At 45.2% G+C, this 26,925-nt stretch overlaps 1 protein-coding gene across 2 annotated transcripts in view; it reads right to left on the reverse strand.

Moving 5' to 3' along the window:
- The window catches only part of ANTXR1 (ANTXR cell adhesion molecule 1), a 207,221-nt gene that overhangs the window by 7,719 nt on the left and 172,577 nt on the right, over window positions 1–26,925 (reverse strand). Inside the window, exon 18 of one of the 2 annotated variants that reach the window (XM_032786634.2) lies at window positions 17,129–17,548. The exons of the other annotated variant lie outside the window; for it this stretch is intronic. Coding sequence (XP_032642525.1) covers window positions 17,336–17,548 — 213 coding nt within the window. The 3' untranslated portion in view covers window positions 17,129–17,335. Of the gene's footprint in view, window positions 1–17,128; window positions 17,549–26,925 lie in introns of those variants that run through there. 2 annotated transcript variants of the gene reach the window in all.

The following is a 26,925-nucleotide window of genomic DNA, read 5'->3' on the forward strand; positions in this document are numbered from 1 at the left end:
ACCTCTTTCATTTTAGCAGAGTTAAGGGAAAATTCTCTCCTTCAGAGTTTGTTTTTGGAGTATATTCTGCCTACAGAGCTGCCACAGGTGACAACGGAACCTGCTGACCCTGCTGCAGAATACAAGTGATTCCTGGTCTGAGTACACTGATCCCACAGAGACAAGCCCGGGAGAAGAAATGGCTGAGAAGTCAAATCATGGATTCAACAATATGGCCAGACTGAGGCACAAGTCAGCCCCCCGAATCAGGAGATAGCTTAAAAATAATGAGAGGGATATATTTGGGGGGGGGTTATATTTGCTTTCTGAGCCTTTAGGATACACTTGGGTTACATTTACAAGCTTTTATCTGCAAGCAGGAGGGCTAGAAACCAACTTTTTTAAAAATGAAAGCTGCGATTCTCATGCAATCACCTGACTCCAGCAGCTGGGGATTTAAGAAAAACACCAAATATCACACAACTCATGATAAAATCTCAAGACCTGTCAACAATGGTTCATGCTTCCCCTTTCCTGCTGCCATTAGAATTCTGGCTCAGAATTTTACCAGTGTCTCCCACTACATTTGGCTGATGCAAAACTCAAGAGTCAAACGCCTTTCCCCCACACCCCCTGCTTGAAATCTGGAATTTGCATCTTGCATCTATATCAAATATCACTCATGTCCTGCTTCTAACCATTTACCAACTGGACAGGAGAGGGAGTATTATGTACCAAAGCTAGTTGCTTGTACCGTGTCCTTACTAAAAGAGACAAACTGTTAAGTAGAATGTCTCCTTAGTCCGCTGCCCACGTGAAGCCAAAAACTGCTTTCTGTAGCTCTGCTATAAAAATGGTGCTAAGTTACAGTTTGTTATGCATTTTAAACAAAACCTTTGCCCTCTAAGCTGTTTAGCTTTCTCTAATAATTTCCACCTGTGAAAGATCCCACAATAAATTCTCTACTGTTGGAATCCAAGTTATTATATTACTGGCTCATTCTTCCAGATATGAACTCATACAAAGAGACACTGGATGGCTTCTGAGCCCACAGTTTGTTTTCTGTTAGGGTGTTGGTGTGTGGGGACAGGGGAGGTCTGGAAGGTGAGAGGGGCTGGAGGTGTTTTGCTTTTCTGTGTTTTTCTCTTTCCTTTTTCAAAGTAAATGTTAGTGCTGGTGAAAAGATGCCAAACAGAACAATGATCCCAGGCAGATGGGAGTGGTTCCAACACACAGGAATGTGGTGGGATTTAAGGCAACTACATTAGGAGCTCTGAACCCTCTCTATGCCATGGGGGTAGTCTTATTATACCCATTTTACAGACAAGTAAAGTGTAGAAGAGGGGTTATAAGCAGCTCGTCCATACCATCATATCACATTGCTGATAAAACAAGATTAGAATCCAGGAGTCCTGACTCTCAGTCCCCAACCGTAAACACCACTGAATCCCCAAAAACAAATGCAAGCAAGCTACATGGAAGTTTTGCATCAGATGTCCCTCCACTCCAGACGCTTCGCATTTTTTAAATACTAATGGCCTGTTTTTCCAAAGTGCTGAGCATCTGCAACTGGGTGTCATGCTCTGGTGCCCTACGTCTTTTGCAGTCATTTACTCAAGGGGTCAGTGGTGGTGAATGCTACCAGATAAGATTGGAGTACGCAACCACACATGGTGCCAAGTTGCCACTGGGGACAGTCTGGTCCAATGGGAGGAGCGGGTGCTTGGCACCCTTGGCAATCAGGTCGTAGATTTTAATTCAGTGGTAACTGTTTGTTTCGTTGCACTGGCACAGGCTGCCAGATAGTGTCTCTTTTTTTCAACTGCTGGATTTGTCTCTAATTTTGATGCCTTCTAGTGGGTAGCTGGATATACCTGTACCAACAATAAATCAGAAATAAAATGTTCCATTTCCTCCCTTCTCCTGTTCCAATGGCAGGCTGGAAAGGCTGAGAGAGAGGATTTGATGGGCTGTGGAGGCTGAGGGGAAGGGACTGATATGAAAATAGCTTCAGACAGCTTCTATGCAAGTGCGCTGCCAAAGATATCATCATTGTTTGTGGATATTAAGAAACAGCTGTCTCAATCCTAGATGAGCAGTAGAGGAAAGTGGATTCTGCTCTGAGACTATAAAATACCCTGCATGGCCCACAGTTGAGGAGAGCCTGTTTTGTGTGAACAGAGGTCATCTAAAAGAAAACCAGGGTTGTAGATATACGGTCTTGTACATACAGTGCACTCCCCGAGTCTGCTCTAACCTACACCATGGCTGCAATGGCCATCTGCTGGTAAGAGACTGGTGAAGCTTGCAAGGCTCTGGCCAGACCCTTTTGGCAGAACCCCTAGCTACCTGTTGAAATCAGCTAGGTGGCCTCTTTGCTCTTCTTGAATGGTGGGCAGAGGCGGCTCCAGACACCAGGGCTCCAAGCACATGCCTGGGGCGGCAAGCCGCAGGGGGTGCCCTGCCAGATCCTGTGAGGGTGGCAGTCAGGCAGCCTTCAGCAGCTTGCCTGCGAGAGTTCCGCCAGTCCCATGGATTCAGCAGCAATTCGGTATTGGGTATGCTGAAGCCACGGGACCGGCGGACCTCCCACAGACAAGCCACCGAAGGCAGCCTGCCTGCCGTGCTTGGGGCGGCACAAAAGCTAGAGCCGCACCTGATGGTGGGTCTGCGAAGTGAGCCATCAGTGCACAGTGAGTATTTTAAACTAGTTCATGCCCGTTCTCAAATGTGACCTTGTTTAAAGACTTGCCCTACAGCATTACAGTACACAAGGAATCCTGTTTCCCCTCCACCCTGCCCCATGCATTGTCATTAAGGCTACATTTATACTATGAGCTGGGTGTGGCAGCGTTTCCCAGCTTGCATACACATACTCTGTGCTAGCTTTCATTGAGCCAGCATGCTAAAAATAGCAGTGTAACTGTGGTAGCACGGGCAGCGGCAGGATGGGCTAGGTGCCCCGAGTCTATATCCATGGGGCTCAGGGGGCTTTGTATTCTGGGCGGCTAGCAATGGTGCCCATGCTACCGTGGCTACACTACTATTTTTTGGTGTGTTAGCTCAGTGACAGCAAGCATGAGTATATCTACACGAGCTGGGAATCAGGCCCCTTTCTCCACAGCGAAGACGTAGCCTTAGGGAATGTCTACACTTCAAGCTGGAAGCTCAAACTCCAGCTCAAGGAGATATACCCAAGCTAGCTCTGATCGTGCTAGCATGCTAAAAATAGAGCATAGCAGCAGTGGCGCAAGCTGTAGGAGGAGCTTACTGTCCTGAGCCCAGACCCGTCTGAGACATCAGACACATACTCTGGGCAGCTAATCTCTCGCACGGCCATGGATACATTCTATTTGTAGCATGCTAGCTTGATCAGCACTAGTATGGGAATGTCTCCTCAAGCCAGAATTGATGCCTCCAGCTTGAAATGGAGATACACCCTTACATCTCTGCCACCAGGGCGTGGGATGCTGCCCTTTTGATCTGGTGGCATTTACTGCCCACTTTGCACAGGAATAAATGACAGTGTGCGGTTTAGGGCAGTGGAAAATCAGGCCCAATATTTATAAGACCTGCCCCGGCTAGAAGAAAACCCAGGACATTACTCTGAAATATTGCACTGTCTTTTGCAAAGATCTTTGTAACATTAGCTAACAAAGGGGCACCAGATGATAAAGCAGAAGAAGCATCTGAATTGAGGACACCAAGCATGCCCCAGTCTTAAATCATAATGTCCTTGGTTTTATTTTCTCTCTGCGGGTTGGTGGCTCATCTTTAACATTGTTTTAATGCACTTTGCTGCAATTTTAAGTAAATACTGTGGGACAGGCCTGCTGAGTGAGTGAAAGTCTGAACCCAAGATTAACGAATTTTCTTCAGGAAAAAAAACCTCATAAGAATGTTTTCCTTGTGCTGGTTCCATCTCTCCTGCAATGTAACTTTAGCAGCTTCAGACTATCACTTGCATGGTCTTTGTTTATTTTCTTTATTTATGTTGAAGTATTTATTTAAAAAAAATGGCAAACTGGGCCAGAAAATAATGGGTCATGATTATTTTGCCCAAAGAGTTACTTAGTTTGGCGACGTGATAGTTTTGTGGATCCGACTAGAACACAAATCACACTGTGGATCAGGACACTGCTGGCATCAGATATTCTTTTGGATCAAGTGGGGTCAAGTGTAGACCCCGGGCTTGGATCCTAAAAGCCATTTTGTTTCTTTGCCAGTTCGGCACTAGATGGTCACTTTACAGAAAATAACTCTATCCTCAAAGAGAAGCATGATTCCCTCCCTGATTCCTCCACGCTCTGGGGTTTGAAGGAAGTAAGTTGGCTACTGGCCTAAATCAGTCAGTTCCTCCTCTGTGATACCTGGTGCCTTGGGTGGGCAAAGTGATGGTTCCACTCACTCTGGGAGACAGTGGGCCTGAAGCCTGCACAGCTGCGCCAAAGACTTGAGGAAGCTGTGCAGAGACCCAGGGAGGGATTCCTACTTCCCCTGGGCTCCCATGTGGGTCAGTCCAAAAGATAATTGAACCCTGATCACCTTTGCAATTAGGGCCAGTTGAAAAATGGAATAACGTTTTCACTACAAATTTCATCCTGAAAGAAGAGATATTCCTCTCCCCACCCCACCGCAACTTTTGTAATTGAACCCTTCCACCACAGTTTGTTTCCTACAAAAGTCTCAATATGTCCATTGTGAGCACTCCTGCTTTGCTCCAATATCTCAGGATTAGTTAAGAGGCCAAGATTTCACAGGCAATGTGGTATCGCAGTTGACTCCCTCTAGTACTTTCTCATAGGCCGACTTACGATAATGGAGCGGTATGATTGCTCAGAACTCCAAGTTTGGAAACCGGAGAAAATCCTGTTGAGAGTCTTTGGGTTAGAGTTTTAGAGGTTGAATCAACAAAGGATTGTCAATATAATAGGCTGACTGCTTAATAGATCACCAGATCAGAAGGAATGGAGGTAAATGAGGCTTTCTTCAGACAACTAACAGAAGTCTCCAGATCACATCCCTGGTTCTAATGTGGGACTATCAATCACCCTGAACATTCTGCTGGGAGAGCAATACAGTGGTTGCACAGACTTATAATCCAGGAAGTTTTGGAGCATGCCTGGGACAGCTATCCTAAGTACAGATAGCCAGAGGAACCGACTAGGGGCCATGCTCCTCTTGGACCTGCTGCTTACAAAACACGGGAAGAATTCGATCAGGGAAGTAGAATGTTGAGCAACTAGGCAGCAGTGATCCATGAGAGGTTGGTTCAGGATCCTGAAAAAAGGAAGAAAGGAGAGCCCCCAAACTAAAATACGAGACCCTAGACTTCAGAGAAAGAAGACTTAGACTCCCCTAGTGGGAACTGCTGGCAGGATCCCCTGGAAGACTTCAGACTAATATAAGGGTGTTGTAGCCACAGAGTCGAGCGAGAGCATAAGGCATGTATTTTAAAGATAGCCTTATGTGAGGACGCCAGAGGAACAACCATTTATCCTGATGTATGCAGAAAGAGAAGCAAATACGGCCGGCGACCATGCTTGATCTTAACAGTTGAAATCTTCGTAGAGCTTAAAATCAAAAAGGAAAGCTTAGCAAGAGTGGAAATTAGATCGTAGACAAGATGAATTTAAGAGAGGATATATAAATAATTGCTACGAGCTATGCAGGAGAAGTAGTAATCAGGAAGGCCAAAGGCACAAATGAGAGTTGCAGCTAGCAAGGATGTGAAGAGTAACAAGAAGGGTTTCTACAGGTATGCTTATCAATAAAGTAAGGGTGGTCAGTGGGAAAGGTGTTGAGACGCCTTACTGAATGGGGGAGCAACCTAAGTGATAGAATAAATGGGAATGTTAAAGATGGATGGTGGCAATCGTGAGCGTACTACAGAGAATTCTTTCCGTGGGTGTCCTGGCTGGTGAGTATTGCACCAGATGCTCCAGGTTAGCTGGATGGCCATATTTGGAGTCAGGAAGGACTTTTCCTCCAGGGCAGATTTGGCAGAGGCCCTGGGTTTTTTTTAACCTTCCTCTGCAGCCTGGGGCATGGGCTCCCTTGCTGGATGGTTCCTCTGCAAACTTGAAGTCTTATACCATGATCTGAGGACTTCAATAGCTCAGACACAGGTTAGGGTTTGTTGACAGGAGTGGTGGTGAGATTCTGTGGCTGCATTGTTGCAGGAGTCAGACTAACAACATAAATGGTCCCTTCTGACCTTAAAGGTCTATGATTCTATGATTCTGTGATGTGGAAAAAGCTGAAGTACTCAATGCTTTTTTTGCCTTGGCTCTTCACAGACAAGGTTCAGCTCCCAGACAGCATGCACTGGGAAACACAGCCATGGGGAGTAGGTAAGCAGCCTCAGTGGTGAAAGAACAGGTTAAGGACTATTTAGAAAAGCTGGACATGACAAGTCCATGGGTCGCAAGATCTAATGCATCCAAGGATTGCCGAGGGAGTCTGCACTGATGTGATTGCATGAGCCATTTGGCCATTATCTCTGAAAATTCGTGCTATTGGGGGAGGTCCCGGGAAAGACTTGGAAAAAGGGCAAATATAGTGCCCATATTTTAAAAAATGGAAAAAGAGTAACCCAGGGAACTACAGACTGGTCAGCCTCACTTCAGTCCCTGGAAAAATCATGGAGCAGGTCCTCAAGGAAACCATTTTGAAGTCACTTGGAGGAGAGAAAGGTGATCAGAACAGTCAACATGGATTCACCAAGGCAAGTCATGCCTGACCAACCTGGATTGCCTTCTATGATGAGATAATTGGCTCTGTGGATATGGAAAGTAGTGACGTGATATATCTTGACTTTGGCAAAGCTTTTGATATGGTCTCCCACAGTATCTTGCATGAAAGTTAGTAATAGTATGGATTGGATGAATGGACTTATATAGGTATGGATAGAAAGTTGTACTAGATTCGTCGGGCTCAGATGGGTAGCGATCAGTGCTCAATGTCCAATTGCAGCCAGTATTAAGCAGAAGTGCCCCAGGGTTCGGTTCTGGGGCTGGGTTTCTTCAACAGCTTATAAAGAATCTGGATATGGATGGATGCACCCTCAGCAACTGTTCACAGATGAACACTAACCGGGGGAGAGGTTAGATGCGCTGGACGGGTTGGGAACAGGGTCCAGGAGTGACCTAGAACAAATTGGAGGGATGGGCTCCAAGAAAAAAATCTGATGAGGTTCAGACAAAAAAGTGACAGAAGTCCTGAACATTAATAGGACGGAAGAATCCCATGCCACTGCTAGTAGGCTGGGACTGACTGGCTAAAGCCAGCAGTTCTCCAGAAAAGGACCTGGGGAATTACATGGACGACGAAAGAAACTGGATATGAGTCAGTAGTGTGCCCTTGTTGACTAAGAAGGCTAATGGAGTATGGGGCACTGTACCTATTAGTATTGGAGCACTGCAGCAGATTGACGGGAAGTGATTATTCCCCTTCTGTCGCACCTGCACTGGTGAGGCCACACCTGGAGTATTGCATCCAGTTTTGGTCCCCCCACTACAGAATGGATGTGGACAAATTGGAGAAAGTCCAGTGGAGGGCAACCAAAATGATTAGGGGTCTGGGGCACATGACTTACGAGGAGAGGCTGAGGGAACTTGGGTTACTTAGTCTGCAGAAGAGAAGAGTGAGGGGGGATTTGATAGCAGCCTTCAACTACCTGAAGTGGAGTTCCAATGAGGATGGAGCCAGACTGTTCTCAGAAGTGGCAGATGACAGAACAAGAAGCAATGGTCTCAAGTTGCAGTGGGGGAGGTCTAGGTTGGATATTAGGAAACACTGTTTCACTAGGAGGGTGGTGAAGCACTGGAATGGGTTACCTAGGGAGGTGGTGGCCTCTCCATCATTAGAGGTTTTTAAGGCCTGGCTTGACAAAGCCCTGGCTGGGATGATTTAGTTGGTGTTGGTCCTGCTTTGAGCAAGGGGTTGGACCAGATGAGCTCCTGAGGTCTCTTCCAACCCTAATATTCTATGATTCTATGAGTACCTGTGTTGGAATACCTTAGTCCTTTAAAACCCACAGCTCTTTTCATAATTGTAGGGATGTTACCCCAACACATGCTTGCAAAATTCAAATACAGGTCATTTTATCTGGCCTAGTTAAAGTCTCCTCAATGTCTAAATCAGGTATGGGCTGCTTATTCCTTTTGTGTCCTAAATTACTGCCCTGTGCTGTTGCACAGATGCTGCACCGAACCTCTGTGGTGGCTGCCATTCCATGGAGAAGAAAGCCATATCCCTTACCTACTTCACAACCATGTGAGGCTTACTTAGTTGTCCGGAAAGTGCTTCGGACTCTTCGAATTAAAGTTGCTACAGAAGTACTGGGTATTATAATATCATCATCCACAGCAGCAAATTAGGATACAGCAGATGGGACTTTCAAAAGGTTCCTGCACTGGCCTAGAAGTTTTATTGACTTCATTTGGGAGCAGATAGGTCAGTGGTGACCCCTTCTGAACATCCCAGCCCATGTCTCTTTCAATGCAGAGCTGACTCTGGATAGCAATGCCAAAGCACTAGGGCTAACTTGTCTTGAGTCATGACTTTTTTATGTATGGCTCTCATGCCAGTTTCTGATCAGTTACCCCAGTGTAAATATGGAGTGGCTCCAGTGACTTCTGCAGACTTTGGATTTGAACTGGCATGGAGGAGATCAGAACCTAACTCTCAGAATGTCAATGAACCCACATGACATTACCATGGAGGGAACAGAAATCAAGTTGAGGCAGGCTGGCAATATATTTTCATGTCATAGTTGGGATACTGTCTCAGTACAGAAGAGAGCACCCCCAGGATCTCAGATGAGCTGCTTATAGCATTGAATGCTGAAGCATTCTGAGGCAGCACTGCTGACTCGATAAATGCTAAGTACTGAAGTCCTGTTGCTCTTAATGCCACATTTACTGCTGCTTTCCATTTACTTTTCATCATGCTACATGACTGCTTGCTAGTGTAGAGAGGCAGTGTTGTCTTGGGCTCTCGGTTTTGAACTAAGAGACTTGGCATTTAACTCCTGACTTCTAATTCTAGCTGCACAATGAACTCATCATGTGACCTTGGGCAACTCACCTGTACCTTTCTGTGGGCAGATCACTGGCCCGCTTAGGGTTCCCTTTGGAGCACTCTAGCACCAACCTGCACTGCTTCATCAGCTGCACCAAGCATAAAGACCCAGCCTCATCTATCCAATAGCTATACTACTACTTTCTTGAGCCTCAATTCAGCAAAGCACTTTAGCATGAGCTTAACTTTAAGGGCCTGCTTAAGTAGATCTCTGTTCAGCAAAGTGTTTGTTAACAGTGGGATTTTCAAATGAGCCTGAGAGAAGCTAGGGATGTTGAGCACTTAACTCTCTTAGGCTCTGTTGAAAATCTCAGTGTTAATAAGCACTTCGCTGAATACAGATGGATTTAAGCACGTGCTCCAGTGCTTTGCCTCAGGGTATGTCTACACTGCAGTCATGGAGTTTGACTGCAGCCCAAGCAGACATATCTGAGCTAGCCTTAATCTACCTAGCCAAGGTCCTGCAGCAGTGAAGCTGAATAATTACCTAGGGTTCCAGACAGGCTTGTACAGCGCATGCTGAAGCATGTGCTGGCACCAAGGGCAGCTCTAGGCATTTTGCCACCCCAAGCACAGCAGGCAGGCTGCCTTCGGGGGCTTGTCTGTGGGAGGTCCCCGGTCCCGCAAATTCAGCGGCAGCCTGCAGGAGGTCCGCCAAAGCTGCGGGACCAGCGGACCCTCCGCAGGCATGCTGCCAAAGGCAACCTGCCTGCTGCCCTTGTGGCGACCGGCAGAGTGCCCACTGCAGCTTGCTGCCCCAAGCATGCTCCTGGCGTGCTGGTGCCTGGAGCTGCCCCTGGCTGGCACGACTTACTGCTCCAGGACCTGAGCTAGTTAATATTTGCCCTATGTCTTGACTGTGTAAAGCAGTAGGAGCATGGTCCTGGATTTGGTGAAGTCGTACGGAAAGACTAAGGAGTGAAAGCAAGGAACCCTGGCAAATTTGGGCTAGAACGTGCTTTCATTTTGAGACCCAGCAGCCATGTTCTCCATATAGACTGATGACTGCTGAATCCATGAATAAAGGCAGAATGTGCTGTGTGAGCTTCAGCTGTGTAAACACAACAATAAATGCTTCTACTTTGCAAAAATATATGAAAAGGAGCTAAGTCAGCAGAACCCCCCCCCCCCCCCCGTCAGTATGGTGGGAGGTGGAAGGAAAATGGCAACAGATGCTGATGTCATTTACTCATCTGAATACGAGTGAGTTTGTAAGCTGCTGTTTCCTGTCTATAGAGCATTTCTAATTACACAGGAGGACTTGCGGCTAGATCTGCTAGCCTCATTGGTATTCTGTTCATGCAGGCATCAAAATTATGAATGTTGAGATTGTTTTTAAAAGTTGAGACTTTTCCTTTTTGCCAGTCACTTCATATTTCTAAATCTTATTTTTCATGCAGATCTGGAGCTCTTTATTCAGAGATAATCCCAACACGATGACTCAGATTAATCCCTGGTGTAATTCAACTGACTTCAGTGGACGAGTTTGCGTGGGTATCTGACCAACGTGACCACAACTTGATTTTCAAAATGTAATTAAAATGCAAACTTAACCCCAGTGGAGATTATTTCAAGAAATTGACTCTCTTATTAATAATGTTCTGCATTTCTATCACTCTTTGGATTCATAGAGCAACAATAAAACACAGCGATCTCTACGGGGGAGGGTGGCAATCTGCCAGTTGATGGGGAAAGGAAAGTTTCAACCAATGATCTCTTACAGAAAGTATCCGGGAGTATTTATGGCCTGATTTCAGAGGTTGGTTGTGAGTATTCACCACCACTGAAGATCAGGATATGCACAGTGGATTTAAGGTATCAAATGAAAGATCCTTGCAACCTTGTCCGACTTAACAACAGAGCTAAGTATGTCCATGTCTCTGTTTCAGAGACTAGAAGAATTAAATTAATTCTCATAGGCAGTGAGTGATTTCATGGTTATGGAACAGTCATATTCCAGCCTCTTTTTGATCTCAGTTACACGCATCTAAATCAGAAATGGCTCCATAGATGCTTGTGAGGTACAATGGTACAAAATCTCAGAACTGTCACAATCCCCAGTGCTCCTAATATACCGCACCAGATAATAGATTACAGCTTGGGTGGGAAATGGTTTTGCCATCCTGTGAAAATTTTAATGATTCCAAAAAATTTTCAAACCCAAATCAGAACAAAAAATTGAAATCTTCAAATTTGTTGTGAACTAAAAAACAAAACAAAATGATTTTGGGGGGGGGGTCTGTTGAAATATTTTGTTCTTATAATTTTGAAAAGTTTCATTTCAGTGTTGACCATTTTTTATATTTAGTTTTTTTTTTAACTCTATTTAGCTTACATTTCAAAAGGAGATGTCATTTTGAACCAGAAAAGCAGAACGTATTGTTTCCAAAATGTCAAAATAGGACATTTTGACAATTTTAAAACTTTTATTTTTCAAATATTTTTCAAGTCGAGCCATTCATCAAAATCTACCCATCACAGAATCACAGAAAATTAGGGCTGAAAGAGACCTCAGGAGGTCATCTAGTCCAATCCCCTGCTCAAAGCAGGACCAACACCAACTAAATCATCCCAGCCAGGGCTTTGTGAAGTTGGGTCTTAAAAACCTCTAAGGATGGAGATTCCACCACCTCCCTAGGTAACCCATTCCAGTGCTTCACCATCCTCCTAGTGAAATAATGTTTCCTAATATCCAACCTAGACCTCCCCCACTCTGTGCAGACCATTTAGGTGAAACTAGCGTGCCTATGGTGGCCAAGATTGGGGGCGCCAAAAATGTGGCACCCCCCAAAATTTTTTAATGGTTGCAGCCGCTGCTGGCGGGAGGGGCTGACGCCAGCGGCAGCAGCTGCCTGCAGCCGGCAGCCCAAGGTATCCCCCAGATCAGGGCGCCGCCGTGAGGGCAGCACAGGGTGCCCCCCCACATCAGGAGCCCCTGGGGTCCCAGCGCGCTCGCTGCCACAGCCGGGCAGCCCAGGCGCCCCCCCACCCGGGTTCAGCGACCGCCAGACGCAGGCCGGGCAGCCCAGGACGCACCCCCCCCGGGGGTTCACACGCCCCTGGATCAGTGCGCCCGCCGCGCAGCCTGGCACCCAGGCGCCTCACCGCCCCCAGGTCAGAGCCGCGCGCAGCCGCTGGCAGCCCAGGGTCAACCCTCCCCGCCGCCCGGGTCAGTGAACCACCAGCCAACGCACGGCAGCCCCAGAAACGCACCCCCGGGGGGTCAGCAGCCCACTGGATCATGCGCGCTTGCCTGCAGCCTGGCAGCCCAGGGCACCGCCCGCCCCCGGGTCAAGGAGCCGCCGAGCAAGCCGGCAGCCCAGGGCGCTCCCCACCCCTGGGTCAGCGGTGCCCCCGGGTCAGGAGCCGCTGCACTGCGACACCGCAGCCCAGGGCGCCCACCCGCCCCCTGTGGTCAGGGAGCCGCTTCCGCGGTCCCCGGCAGCCCAGGGCGCGCTCCCCCCCGGGGACCCCCCCTCAGGGACCGCCGCGGCACCCGGCAGCCCAGGGCGCGCCCCCCCGGGGTCAGGGGAGCCCCCCCGTCAGGGAGCCGCCCAGGCCGGCGTCACTGGGGCACCAGCATTTTGGGGGGGCGGCATTTTGCACGGGGTGGGCGGCCAAGGTGGCTCCGTGGAGCTGCCCAGTCGTATCTGCGGATGGTCTCCGGTCCGCGGCTCCGGTGGAAGCCTGCCGCAGGATGCCTGTGCAGCTCGCCAAGAGCTCGCGAACCCCGCGCCGGTGGCGAAATGGCCTGGCGCCTAGGCCGCCAGAAACCCTAGCACCGTCCTGCCCCCACTGCAACTTAGACCAATTGCTTCTTGTTGCTGTCATTTGCTGCCACTTCTGAGAACAGTCGAGCTCCATCCTTTTTGGAACCCCCCTTCAGGTAGTTGAAGGCTGCTATCAAATCCCACCTCACTCTTCTCTTCTGCAGCCTAAATAACCCCAGTTCCCTCAGCCTCTCCTCGTAAGTCATGTGCCCCAGCTCCCTAATCATTTTCATTGCCTTCCGCTGGACTCTCCAATTTGTCCACATCCTTTCTGTAGTGGGGGCGGGGAGGGGGCCCCAAACTGGACACAATACTTCAGGCGTGGCCTCACCACTGCTGAGTAGAGGAGAATCATCACCCTTAAAAAACTGATCTGGAAGGGTGAGCATTCCAGGCATTAAAAAAATAAAGGACTGAAATTCATATCAATGAGTATCTGCCAACATGCATCCATTCCATGGACTTTCTCTCTAGTGGGCTAGTATCTGAGAAAATATATGTGGTGCTCCTATAAATGGCCATTGGAGAGTGTTTTTTCAACTCAGGTACAGGAGCTTCTTTGATCTCAGAAGGTACTTAGTTCAAATCCCACTAAAGATGTATTCCACATGTCCCTTATGTGTTCTGTGAGCCTAACTTTAGAGTTCAGTTCTCCCATCCCTTAATAAAAGGATAAAGAATTGGCCATGTCCTTAGCTGGTATAAACAGATGCTCAGTTGACTGCATCCATTTACATCAGGTGATCATTCGGTGCAATGGACAACTTCACAAGATTTCTCCTTATTCCAAGTGAACTAACAGGCTGAGGAAGTACTTTGTGTGTCTCACTGCAGAAAAGAACTCATTGTTCAACATTTCTTTCACCATGGCTGTGATTGGGAAAAGCCAGATGGCAGTTTTCATCCCAGAATGGACTTTGGCTCTTTCTGCAGCTGCATAGAAGAGGGAGAAGCCAACATCTCCTAGGGAAGAAACTGTCAGATCGAATGACAAGGAGAAGTCTGGGGAAATTTACCATGCTATTTCACAAGAGAGCTGGAGAATGTTTTAACAGTGCTGTGTGCAAACATGAAAAGCTGACGGTGTGTGTGTGTGTTTGGTGATGGTGGGAAATGCTGCTTAGATCAAATAGCTGGATGTTAAAATAAACATGACTTTTGGTTTGCATTTAACAATCTGATAATGGACACAGAAGCACTGAGGTTTGTGCTTGCCCGAGTGTGACCACAAGCCAAACAGGGAGTTATTTAATCCTATAGTATGGGACAGCATGGCTGCCTCCAATGGAATGGTAGGGTAAGCAACGCACAAAGACCCATTAGCACCTAGAACAGTGTGGTTCTGCTCCAAGAGTGGGGCTGCTGGGCACTACTTCCATACAAATAAATAAATAATAATGATACCAATATTCACTGAACTGTTCCCTGGTTCTTAGTCATTTCAACTGGTAAATTGTTTGGATCAAGATCTATTGATCAATCGATCAATCTATCCTCAGAAACCCCATCATCTATCATCTATCTACCTACCTACTTACATTGGTGTCCATCACCATAATATCTGAATGCTTCCCACATGTAAAAACAATATAAGGCAGTAGAGTTCTACCACATTAATTATTGTTATTTACTTTCTCTATAATGATGTGGGTTTCACCCACATGCTCAGGGTCTATTCCACACAAAGCATTTTCCCCCCACTCAGATTGACTGAGACCCTGGGTTGGTATTGGAGGTGGGGTTTGCCTTCCTCTGCAGCATGGGGCCTGGGTTACTTGCTGGTTTGAACTAGAGGTAACGGTGGATTCTTTGTAACTTGAAGTCTTTAAATCAAGATTTGAGGACTCCAGTCACTCAGCCAGAGGCTATTAGAGGAGTGGGTGGGTGAGGTTCTGTGGCCTGTGACGTGCAGGAGGTCAGACAAGATGATAATGATGGTCACTTCTGGCCTTAAAGTCTATGAGTATTTGGTCTGAATATGAAATCTAACCTTATTTTCCCCTCCAGACAGCACCCCTCTCAGTGCAAAGCACAGCCCTCAGGAGGACCAGCCACTCTGTATTACTGAGTTCTTCATTTTTTTGGATTTGTATTGCAATAGCACTTGGGAGTCTATGAATTTATGCTGTATAGAGGTACCCACTTGAAATCAGGACCCCTTTGTGCTAGGTATTATATATACACTCATAGTAAGAGACAGCCCCTGCCCTGAAGAGCTTAAAATGTAAATAGAGAAGACAGACACAGAGTGGGAGGAAGGGAATATTATTATTCCCATTTTACAGATGGGGAACTGAGGCACTGAGATTAAATGTTTGTACAGCCCCTAGCACATTGAGGTCCTGGTCAGTGACTAGGGTTCCTAGGCACTACAGTAATATAAATAATAAATAATAATAAGTGACTTGTTCAAGCCTACAGTAGGAGTCTCTGGCAGGGACAGGAATTTAACCTATGTCTCCTCAGTCCCACAGCAGTGTCAAATACAAGACAGCCTTTCATCATACCAGGAAAAGCTTATAAGTACCTCAGCAACATGGCTTTGAATATAAGACGAGAAAATTCCATCTGCGCTTCTAGCAGGGAGACAGTAGTTAGACTGGCATAATTCATGAATCTAGATAACAAGCCTTGAGTTAAAGGGTTGCTCTTGTCAACTACTCGGCTATGTTTTATTTCCCTTTCTGCAGCTGCAATGCTTCAGGGGACAGAATCACAGCTGAGCCTTAGAAGAGACAACTGAAGTAATAGGGATACATATTAAGGTCAGAAATTCAGTCAGGTCAGCAAAAATTGAGATGATAATTCACTCTAGTGTTTCATTGTTTTTCTAGACAGCATTGCTTTCAGGCACAGGGCAGTCTGAATTCCTCTGCTTGTAGCATTCCTGCTCCTTCCCCTTTTTCTGCTAAGTGCTTTGGCATTGAACCAGCCAGCACTGCACCAGAATAGCAAAGCACTCAGATGCTCCCAAAGAAAGCTAGGAAGTCTCATCTTGAGAGACAGCTGCCTCACCCTGCAAGCCCTCAGCTTGCAGAATGCAGAGAAGTTACATGCAGGGAGGATTTGCTTGGCCAAGACTTTTGTTTGTCACTTATGGTGGTGTTAATAGTGCATGGCTGCTAGCACGTGTGTGTGTAAAGGTCTGTGTGGACGCAGCTGAGAATCAAACCGGACTCTATGGAGGCTCAGTGGGTTGTTGATGTCTCCACGTTCGGTGACAATCTCTCTCCTTTAATTAAAGAGCATTTGTTCACCCTTGATAGGGCTGGAAAGCATGACTGCAGAAAAACAGTGAATGCTCCATCCAAATAATGGCACCACATTTGGTACTTCTGCAGCACCTTGGTCCAAGGGTCTCAAAGCTCTGTGCAACCTTGGACACATCACTTGATATGTCTGTTGAACCTCCTGAGCTTTATCTGCCTGGTCCATTGGGACTCTAAGCGCCTGGGGGCAGCGGCTGCCATTTATTCTGTGTGTATACAGCACCTGGCACAATGGGACCTGAAGTGTTTGCTGGGCCTTCCAGGCACCCCTGTAATAAAAACAATAATAGTAGCATCTTCTGCCACACCCTTACTATGACTGCTACACTCTGCGGTCCTGATCCTGCACTCTGAACTGCGTAGTCAGACTCACACCCATGTGGTATCTCATTTGGTGGGGCTCTGCATAGACACGTGTCCATCTGTGTGGATCTGTATGGGGCCTTCTGTAATATTAACTTTAAATGCTACATTCAGCACAGCATGGTTTGGGCCATTGCTATGTAATGCTGTAGTATTTTTCTCTCCCCTCCATCTATCTTAATGTATTGGCTCCCATCACCATAATAACTGAGCATTTACACTTGGGTTGTCACCTTTTTTAGTATCTGCCTTGCTATCTATTATTCCAGCTGTTTTAGGTGATGTTCATGGAGCTGCACAAATAGAAAGTTAATTTGGAAAAGGGAAGTAGCCTAAAAGCATGTAAAGTTATGTGCTTTCCGTGGTAATAACCTGATAAGGTTGAAGAGCAAGATAAAGATAAAATACATTTTTCTTAAGTAGAGATGAAATGTGTGTCTCTGTTTGCCCTGGTTTTATATCAACCTGGAAATAACCACCTGGAAAAACATCAACTTCTTAAGATCATAATGTAGTGGGACTGGCTTCTGTATTCCCCAGTTTTTAAAGAGATATTAAAAAGGTTTGACCTTAATACTATTTTACCAGGTTTTCATAAACAATATTCCCCATTACTCTGTTGGAAGAAAGAAAGAAAGAAAGAAAGAAAGGAAGAAAGAAAGAAAGAAAGAAAGAGGCTATAGAACTATGATTTGATTTCTGATTTCAAAAGGAAGCACAAAAAGTTGTTGGATCTACGGGTCATGAAATGAACATAGGCAGGTGTTAAATAGATGCAACCCTAATTGCTCATTTCTGGAAACAGGTCATTGACTAGAATGTAGCTAATATTAAAAGCTAGGTACGCACATTGGGAAGGTTGAGGGAATCCTAGGCTAAATTGTATGGGCAAAAAACTCTTCCCCTGGATCCACACTTTGGAGCTCTGTTGCTTGATTTGAACTCAGTCCATGAGTGGAACTTCCACAAACATCTCTGGGAGCGATGCATGGGGGCAGTACAGTCAAGATTCAGTGGATCCAAAAGCAGCACAGTGTCTTCAGACCCTAGGGTGGCCAATTGGCATTTTGCTTGGCACCAGACCTGTAAGAAGAAATCTTGCCACCTGCTCTGCAGCAGTAGAGAGCCTCGCCTGCAGCAAATCCAGTGCAGCTCTGCTGCATAGGGAGGGGGGTCACAAGACTGGGAGCCTTTGCAGATGATGCTCAACAGAGTTCCTCTTCACAGAGGCACTGAAGTGGGGATACTGGGCGCGGACTAGAGTAGGTGGGTGGCTATGCTGGCCAGAAAGCATAACCAGAGGAGATGCTATTATTGCATAGGCCACGACTCTGCAGTCTAGGGGCTGGTCTACACTATGGGGAAAAATCGATCTTAGATATGCAACTTCAGCTACGTGAATAACGTAGCTGAAGTTGAATATCTAAGATCGGATTACTCACCTGTCCTCACTGCGCGGGATCGATGTCCGCAGCTCCCCCTGTCGATTCCGGAACTCCGTTGGGGTTGGTGGAGTTCCGGAATCAATATAAGCGCGCTCAGGGATCAATATATCGCGTCTAGATGAGACGCAATATATCGATCCCCGAGCAATCGATTGTAACCCGCCGATACGGCGGGTAGTGTAGACGTAGCCTTAGGGAAGGAAGGATCATTGAGTTTTTGGATTCATGGAGTTTCCTTGCTTCAGGCCCCTAAATCTGTTCACGGGCTAGCCTGGCTCCTGGCACATGATCGGACTCTGAATGTTCGAAACGTGCCTGGTTCACTGATTTGAACTGGCGGCACTGCACTTTGAAATCACATCATGGCATCTGGAGACAGTTTTAGGAAACTAGCTTCTAGGATTTGTGAGCCAGCCTTTCAAAGAGAGTTCAATCTCTGGGCTGAGGGTGCTCTGTAATGCCTAGAAACAACGCCTGTGCAGAAAGTACAGTCATCATATGGCTACCTCCATGTCTTCTGGTCAGCAGGCAACTGTTACAACTGTTTTATTTCAAGATAAAATATCCCTGCACTGAAACCCCCTCCATATGGCTCTCATTATAGAATACAGGGCCTTGTACTAAGTGTTATTTATAAGAACCTGGAGAACATTTTCCATGGCATTCCATTCACCTTGGGCATTCAATAAATGATATATTAAAAGTATGACCCAAAGTGCCTTTGGAGCAAAGGAAAATATTTCCATTGACCTCAATGGGCTTGGATCAGGCCCTAAATAAGGTTCAAATTACCTGCATTTCTAGCATGTAAAAAGTGCACTTCAAATTAGGGGTCAGCTTGAAGCTCCTCCCTGGTATAAACTGGCATGCTTCCATTGAAGCTACATCAATTTATCCCAGTGGAGGTCATAAGCACAGTATCCAACCCAGTGACAAGTGATTCTCAATGGGAAGATGGTTAGTGTATTACAGATGGATGGGAGGATGGATCAGGGTAAGAGGTTTCCTCCACAGCTGATCAGCATTCATCTAAAATTTTGGCAAAATAAGAAGGAAAAAAGGATAAAAAGTTAACTAAACTTTTGATGTCCCAGAAAAGGTTTGGTTTGGATTCAGTTCAAATTCTAGGTAATGGTTTGGATTTGTACTTATTTTATCTTGCTTGGTTCAAACAAACCTAAGACCAAGACACCTAGGGGGAGGGAGTTTCTTCTACTGCTTTGCAATTGATGCTTTTGTTGACATAAGACACCTGTCTATAATAAATGGCAGATGTAAAACCAATACTTTTAAATCATTAACATAATGTGGGTTCTCAGACTTTTCATGGGATTCTGAAAAAGCAAAAGGTTGCAAGGAAACTAGCTTAGTTACATTAGTTTGCTGAAAAGCTAGTCCAAGGATATGTGTTGTGGGAGTGTATTTGTATACAGCATCTTTCACCTTGACAGCCCCCAGAGCACTTTGGTTTAGGACCATGTAATGTAAACTCTATGGTACAAGGACTTTTCGTTGTGTATGTACAATGCCTAGCACAAGGGGGTTCTGGTCCCTAACTGGGGTTCCTAGGTGCTACCACAGTACAAATAGTAAATACACAATGCTTTACAAGTGGGAGATGGGTCTGAACCAAAACCCTTCATTCACACACTGCCAAACTCTGGTGTGCTTGAGATCTGGGTCTACATTTTGCAGCTTCAGCCCAGCTGGGAACCTACCAATGCTAGCATGAAAAGAAAACATTGGCTAAGGGCAGAAGAGCAAACGCCATTGCTTATGAAAAGTGAAACAGCACATCGCAGGCTGCCATGTAGCCAAATCCGAGCATGAGAATCAATCTCGTTTCTCAGGTACTGACCAGAGCCAGTAGAACTGGGGAGAAATGGATCATCTGGACCGAGAGAGAGAGAGAGAGAGAGAGAGAGAGAAAGAAAGAGAAGGAGAGAGAGAGAGGCCTGACTGCTTTCACAGTAGCCATATTTGGCTGATCTTCACATCAGTACTGGTGTCACTTCTATGAAGTTCTAGTCTTCCTTCCTACTGTCTTACTGGATGCAGCTACTCTTAGAGAAACACCACATGATATAAAAAAAAAGCTTCCAGGTTGATGTGGGATGTTGAATTTTTAAGCATAAAGCATAACCAACTCCAATGGCTGGAAGGCAAAGGCAGAAGTATTCAAACTGTAAATTAGTTGCCATTTTAAAAATGACAGTGATAAATTATTGGAGTAATTAAGGGATAAAGTAAATTCCTCATCACTGGGAAGTTTTGAATCAAGCTGGATGTCTTCCTAGAAGATTCACTCTAGTTCATTCATGAATTATGGGTTCGACGCACGAATTACTGGGTGAAATTCTATGACTTGTGTTATGCAAGAGATGAGACATTTTAGGGCTGGATGTCTGAACTCCACGGAAGTCAGTTTACACCAGCTGGGGATCTGGCCCTAAAATCTGAGTTGACAGAGTCCAGCAGCATTACTGTATTTAAGCACAAAATGAGTGACTATGGAATAAGTCAAAAGGGTTTTAGTTGTCTTTATGTTTATGAACAGGCAGTCACCCCTTCTGGAACAGGAGGTAGTATTTTAAGCTCAAGCTTTCCACTACCAAAAATATTGTGTGTTGGCCTTGATGTCTTGGAAGAAAATTTAATAGGAAATGACAGTGCATCAAACTGCTCCAGTCATGATGGGCTTGGAGCTGCCTTTGGTCTCACATGACCATAGAACCATCTGAGAAAAGAGGCACAAATCTGCATTTGGAAAATAAGAAAGAGTTAGGGATCATGTACTATAAAACTCGCTCAGCCAGGGCTGTTCTCCTTCTGCTCTCTTTGGGTGCAATTCACCTTTGTCCTGAAGGGCCAGCATGAAGGTTACACATCACTTAAGCCATCTTTAGGATTTGAGCAATGCCTAGGCCTTGTGTTGGCCCTCTGTACGGGGATGAATTGCATCCTCTTTGCATCTGGCTGCAGTTAACAGGGGTGATAGAGACACTGCAGAACAAGGTCTAGTCCAGACCAAGAGTTCTGATGGGTCTTATATGGACAGAAAGGAGTACTTTCCTCCAGGCTAATGCGTGTTTAGCAAAGGGGGAGGGGAAATTTGCTTCTAACCAGTGGTTGAAACCCTGGAAAAAAGACTGAAGTAAGCTGTTTGGAGCTCAGTAGTTTATTAGACTCTGTGACCCGCTCCTGCATAGAAAGAAATGGGAGCATTCAGCACAATTAGACTCCTACATAAACATGGTGTGAAACAGTGGCTGCTGGATACCAAACGTAAATCTCTGTTTAAATTCAATCGATTCCTTTCCCATGGGGCTGAATTTCCCAAGAAATCACGAACCTTTTTAATTAGGATTAACACCAAGGCCATAAAGAGGGAGAACCTGCTTTGGGGCTGTAGCCCCACTAAACATCTTCTGTTAAACTCTGGCTGAACAAGCTGGCGGAAGATTCAGATAATGACAAGAGGAAGTGGATGGTGTTAGGATATAGATATTCAGGCCTGTCTGCAAAGGCCTCTACTTTAAGACTTATCACTTAGCTAGTTATAGAGGTATAAAAGAAAGAATCAAAAATCACTGTCTGTGTAGTGGCCTTCTCTTACTGTGACAGTCTGAGGCCTGGTTCTTTAGCAGCAATAAACTGGGAAATGTATGGCCATGTCCTCACATTCCAAACTAGTCATATTAAAATAAGGCAATATGGGACTGTTAGGAAGGTGATTAGATCTATCACCTCCAGAGAAAGGGAAGAGCCTAGACGATGTAAAAGGAAACTTAGTTTGATTGCATCCTGTCTGGCAAGAACTCACTTATCAATAGACGGAGCTGGAGAACCCTTATGTCTGTATAGATGAAGTTGTGAAATCCTCACTTCTGTATTGTTTTATATGTTTATTTGCACGGTCTCTGTCTGGTTCTGTGATTGTTTCTGTCTGCTGTATAATTAAATTTGCTAGGTGTAAACTAATTAAGGTGGTGGGATATAATTGGTTAGCTAATCAGGTTACAATACGTTATATTGGTTAGGTAAATTTTAGTAGAATGATTGGTTAAGGTATAGCTGAAAATATTACTATATAAATTAGGGGCTAACAGGAAGTAACTTGGAATTCGGAAAATAAGGAAAAGGAACTTGAATTTAAGTTTGCTGGAAGTTCACCCCAATAAACATCAAATTGTTTGCACCTTCAGACTTCGGGTATTGTTGCTCTCTGTTCATGCGAGAAGGACCAGGGAAGGGTGAGAGTGAAGGAATAAGCTCTCTAACAGATGGCTCATGGATTCAGATGTTTGCCAATAAACCAGTTTGGGACCCCTCTGCTAGTCACACACATTTGACTGTTAACCAGTTACACTGTTCTAAAAACACTAAAGAAAGTGGCTGCTGTTTTAGGAAATGGTCCCATATACACAGGGAAAGAAGATAAAGTTTGATGCTTGGGGAGAAGAGCTCCTGGCCTGATGTTAGTGATTAGGAGAGGGCTTACTGCAGACTGGTTCATAGAAGACCATGTTTTTGCATGGTGAATTTGCACTTGTAAATGATGGCCTCAGTTTGGTCTTGCCTAGGCCAAGAAATTGCACTAGTCTAACGTAAACTGATTTAACTAAAGTAGTTCAAAAGCTTGTGTAGATGGTCTTCTTTCAATATGATATCTACCTCTTAAAAAGAGCTTTTCATCAGTAGATTTCAGCTTGCTCTACAAAGGAGGTCATGATCATTATCCCCATTTTGCAGATGGGGAAACTGAGGTACTGATCAAGGAAGTGAGTTGCACAAGGTCACCCAGCAGCAGAGCTAGGAAGAGAAACTGGATTTCCTGAGTCCCAGTACAGTGCTCTAGCCACTAGGCCACAAGGGTTTCTACTTTAGCTTATGTTTCATGCCCTTTCATGCTACCAGAGTGATGTAAAGGAGGTGTAATGCAAATCGGCACCTTAAGGTTACTGCATGATAGCTAATTTAGTCAGTCACTCCCACTCCCCTTTCCTTCAGTCTAAACCTGTTTAGGGTGTAAACTATACATTAAACAGTGCCATCTCCTCAGGAGGCCCTTGTCACAAACCACATTCTTCATCTCTGCATAGTCTCTTAACTTTCTTCCACTGGTCTCCTGTTAAATGAGACACAAGTCCCAATCCCACAGGCCCTTTGTCTGCAGGACTTCCATTGGCTTTAAAGGGAGTTCAGTGCATACAGAGCTTGAAGGAGTGAACTCAGTTCTGTCTGGTTAGAATGGTCCCTGGTATAGTGATGGCTGGCTTGCTGTGTTTTATGAGCTGGCTATCCTTCCCCCTTCAGGAATATTGATCCTGCAGGGAAGAATTCAAGAAAACGATGCCAGAGAAAGAGAGTGTGTGTATATAGAGAAAGAGAGAAAGAGAGAGAGTTAAGAGAGAGTAATGAGCACTCTGTTCTGTTGCAGCTCTGTAAGTTGATGAGCAGATGATCAGTGGAGCTTTTGGCTACCGACCTGCTAGTTCCAGGAAAAGAGCGAATATTTAGATTAATTTTCCATGACTGTATATAATGGAAAACCACACCACAATCACATGAGCAGAGAGAAGGTTACAATTTCATTCCGAAACCCTGCAACCCGTCAGCATAAACCTATTACTTTCAGCGGATACCTTTTTCAGAAGGCAAGTTTAACAATAGTTTCTAATTAGCACATAATGAGTGTATGTAATGAGATTTTTTTAAGGCTGCAGGAAGAAGAGGTATCTAATAGTTAGAACACAGAGGACATGGGTGTCCAGACCCCTGGATTCTAATCCCAGGTGTGGAAGGGAGTGCGGTCTAGTGGTAAAAGCAAGGACTTGGGAGTCAGAACTCATAGCTTCTGGTCTCAGCTCTTGGAAGAAGTATGATCTGGTGTTTATAACTGAGAGTGGGATTAAAAACACATGGGTTCTAGTCCTGATTCTGTGACTTTGGGCAAATCACTTACTCCTATGCCGCAGCTTCCTCACCTGTAAAACAGATGCTTACCTTACATACTAACAATAAGCCAAGGACATGACACACTTCATTGAGTCACGGTTCTGAACTGCTCCTTTTGGCATATGTGATTGGTCTAGGAAAGCAACCTCGTGTCACATGTTAATACTTAATTTGACTATGCAGTGAAACGGCCTTGTAGACCGTATTGGAGGAACCCGGGCTCAAAATAAGCAGAGGAAAACCAGAGAATATGGTATGTAATTTCAACAATGTGAACACTGAAGTATAATGCTCAGGCAATAACAAAAACGTGGCTTCAGGTATCTGGGTTCCAGATTCCAGGAAAATGAGGAAGTGGAAAATGAGATTAGAGCACCGATAACAAATGCCTGGCTCACATGGAAAGAGATAAGTGGTATATCATGTGACAGGAAGATATCAGTATGATTAAAAGGGGAAGTCTATTTAATGGTGGCCCTTCCAGTTTTAATGTATAGTGCTGAGAGTGGGGCAACAAGAAGACACAGGTGCAAACGGTTTGCTCCACAGAACTGTGAATGTTGAGATGGGTGGCTGGTGTAAGCAAGAAAGACCATGTGAGATATGCTCAAAGTAACACCCTTAAACAAAAAACATCATGGGAATCCAGGCTCTGATGGTTTGGTCATGTAAACCGCAGTCCTAGACAACTATGTGGGTAAGAGGGTCCAGCAGATCAAGACTGAAGAAGAAAAAAAGACAGAAAGGTCGAGCCAAGAAGAAATGGTGAGAAGTCATAAAGGAAGCCATGTTAGCATGTGGTGTGAAAGAGGGTGTGGCATTGAAATGGCCTCTTAGAGTGGACCCCATTTGATAGGATTAATGCAAGGAAGAAGAAAAGTGAAACAGACTAATTCTTCCACCTTTACGCCTTACTGATTTCAATTGGACCACTTGAGGAGGAAGGTATTACTCAATGTAAGTGTGGCAGAATCTGCCCCTAAATCTTCTATACTATTAGCAAATAGGTAGTGCTTTCAGAATCTTTTAATTGGGACCATGCACTTCAGATAAAGGCTACTGCTAACTGCTACATTCCCTGAAGTAGCACTAATAAGGTATCCCAACAATTTAAAATGTACTCTGGTGTGCCGGCAATATTTAATGGGTTTTGTGTTTCCTTGTGAACCTGCTGGAAACCGACTTTATGGCAAGTGAATAATGGCTGAAAACTAGTAGTGGGTGATTAACACTGAAACAAATTGCTCTACAGACCCTCGAAAGATATTTCACCCTGATTAAATCACAGATTATTAGTCACCTGGCAGATCATCTTTCAGCAGAAAAGATACACAGATACGTGTGTGGTTGGGATGAAGGGCAGCTTTGAGGCAGAAACTCTTTGCACTTGGTAAGTTCCTATCCTACTCCCCATGAGAGCTTTGCCATTGCTTGCTTGCCTGCCTCTGTTGATGAGTTTTGTGTCCTTTCAGGACCACAGTGTCTAAGTGCTATGGCGGGAGATGGAGTTTTGCTCTGTATTTATAGTTACATTGGAATAAGACAGAATATATGTGGATATATATTGTATATATGGGCAACTATGGCACCCTCTGCAGGTAGTGTTACATAATCAGGCACAAAGCCAGGTGGAGTTATTCTAGCCACTCAAGAAGTACAATTATTGCTCTGAACTACACCACCTGCGCTGTCTTTATTGCTGCTATGAAACTCCATTTATATATATGGAATTTGTAGTGCATATTAAAAAAAATTGGAAAGCAGGCCCAGGCAATTACTGGGGATTACAGACATGTTACCACTGACCACCAATCAGAAAAGTCCAGTTCTGTTCAATACTACTTCTGTTATATGGCCAAAAATCCCATACCCTGATATGATGTAAGTGGCCTGACTAGATTTGCATAGGCTTACCAGATGCCCGGTGTGAAATGAAGCCTGTAAAGGGATGCAGAGCAAATATGTCACCATTAACCACCAAACAATCTGACCAGCGTTTTCCTTAAAGTTGGGTTCTGGGGTGCTTGTAAACCCTAGCGCTAAGCAGGTCCCCTGAGCTTTCCTGCCAAGGGATACATGAGCCACTGGTGAAACAGCTGGTCCTGCTCAGGTGCATGCACAGTCAATAGGAGTTACTACCCATTTGCCTTACTTCACTCATGTGAACACGATCCTTGTGGTTTGTTGTCTTTGGCTTTCAGGACAATTGATCAGATTCTTTTCCTGTCTCAGCTTCACAGTGGCATTTATAAGATTTGAGGTTATTTTATGCCACAGGTTCCATCCTAACCCTACAATCAGAAACGATTGATTCTTTGGGTGTAATACAAAAGTTCCTGACACAGATGGGCCCTAACCAAAATCCTGGAGGCCAAATGCTCCAGGAACTCTGTGGAAGGGGCTCAGAAAGTTTAGAATCTGCATCCATATTTTTCAGTTCTTTTCTCATGTGTATTTCTGGAAATTTACTACAGTCCCACAGGACCCAATGACCTCACTTTCCCTTCATGATAATGTAGAAAAGTTCCTCCTTTCCCCAGCTGATGTGTCATACAGTGGCCCTACCTGGGGTGAAATCCTTGCCTCACTGAAGTCAATGAGAGTTTTGCCATTGCCTTTAGTGGAGCTAGGATTTCTGTCCTAACATTTGCCTTGTGACATGTCTGATCTAAGGTCATGTTCTGTCATGTCTGAGGTGCTGCAAATCATTTGTAGTATCTTCCCTAACAATAGAGGAATGGTGTCCAGTAGTTAGAGCAGTAACCTAGGACCCTGAGTTCATTCTCCTACTCTGTCAGAGACTTCCTGTGTAATCCCAAGCAACTGAGTGCCTCAGTTCTCTATCTGTAAAATAGGCCCTTGTTTACATTAAAGGGAAAAGTTGATCTAAACTACGCAGTTTGAGTTTATGTGAATAGTTACATAAACCTTCACAGAATAGTGTAGCTTACATCTATTTACTGCGAGGTCCACACTACGTGACATTAATGGGAGACACTCTCCAGTTGACTCCCCTTAATCTTCTCGATCACGTGGTGTATAGGAGACAATGGGAGA

Source organism: Chelonoidis abingdonii, chromosome 2, assembly GCF_003597395.2.
Source record: "Chelonoidis abingdonii isolate Lonesome George chromosome 2, CheloAbing_2.0, whole genome shotgun sequence".
In the NCBI taxonomy this organism is placed as follows: domain Eukaryota; kingdom Metazoa; phylum Chordata; order Testudines; family Testudinidae; genus Chelonoidis; species Chelonoidis abingdonii.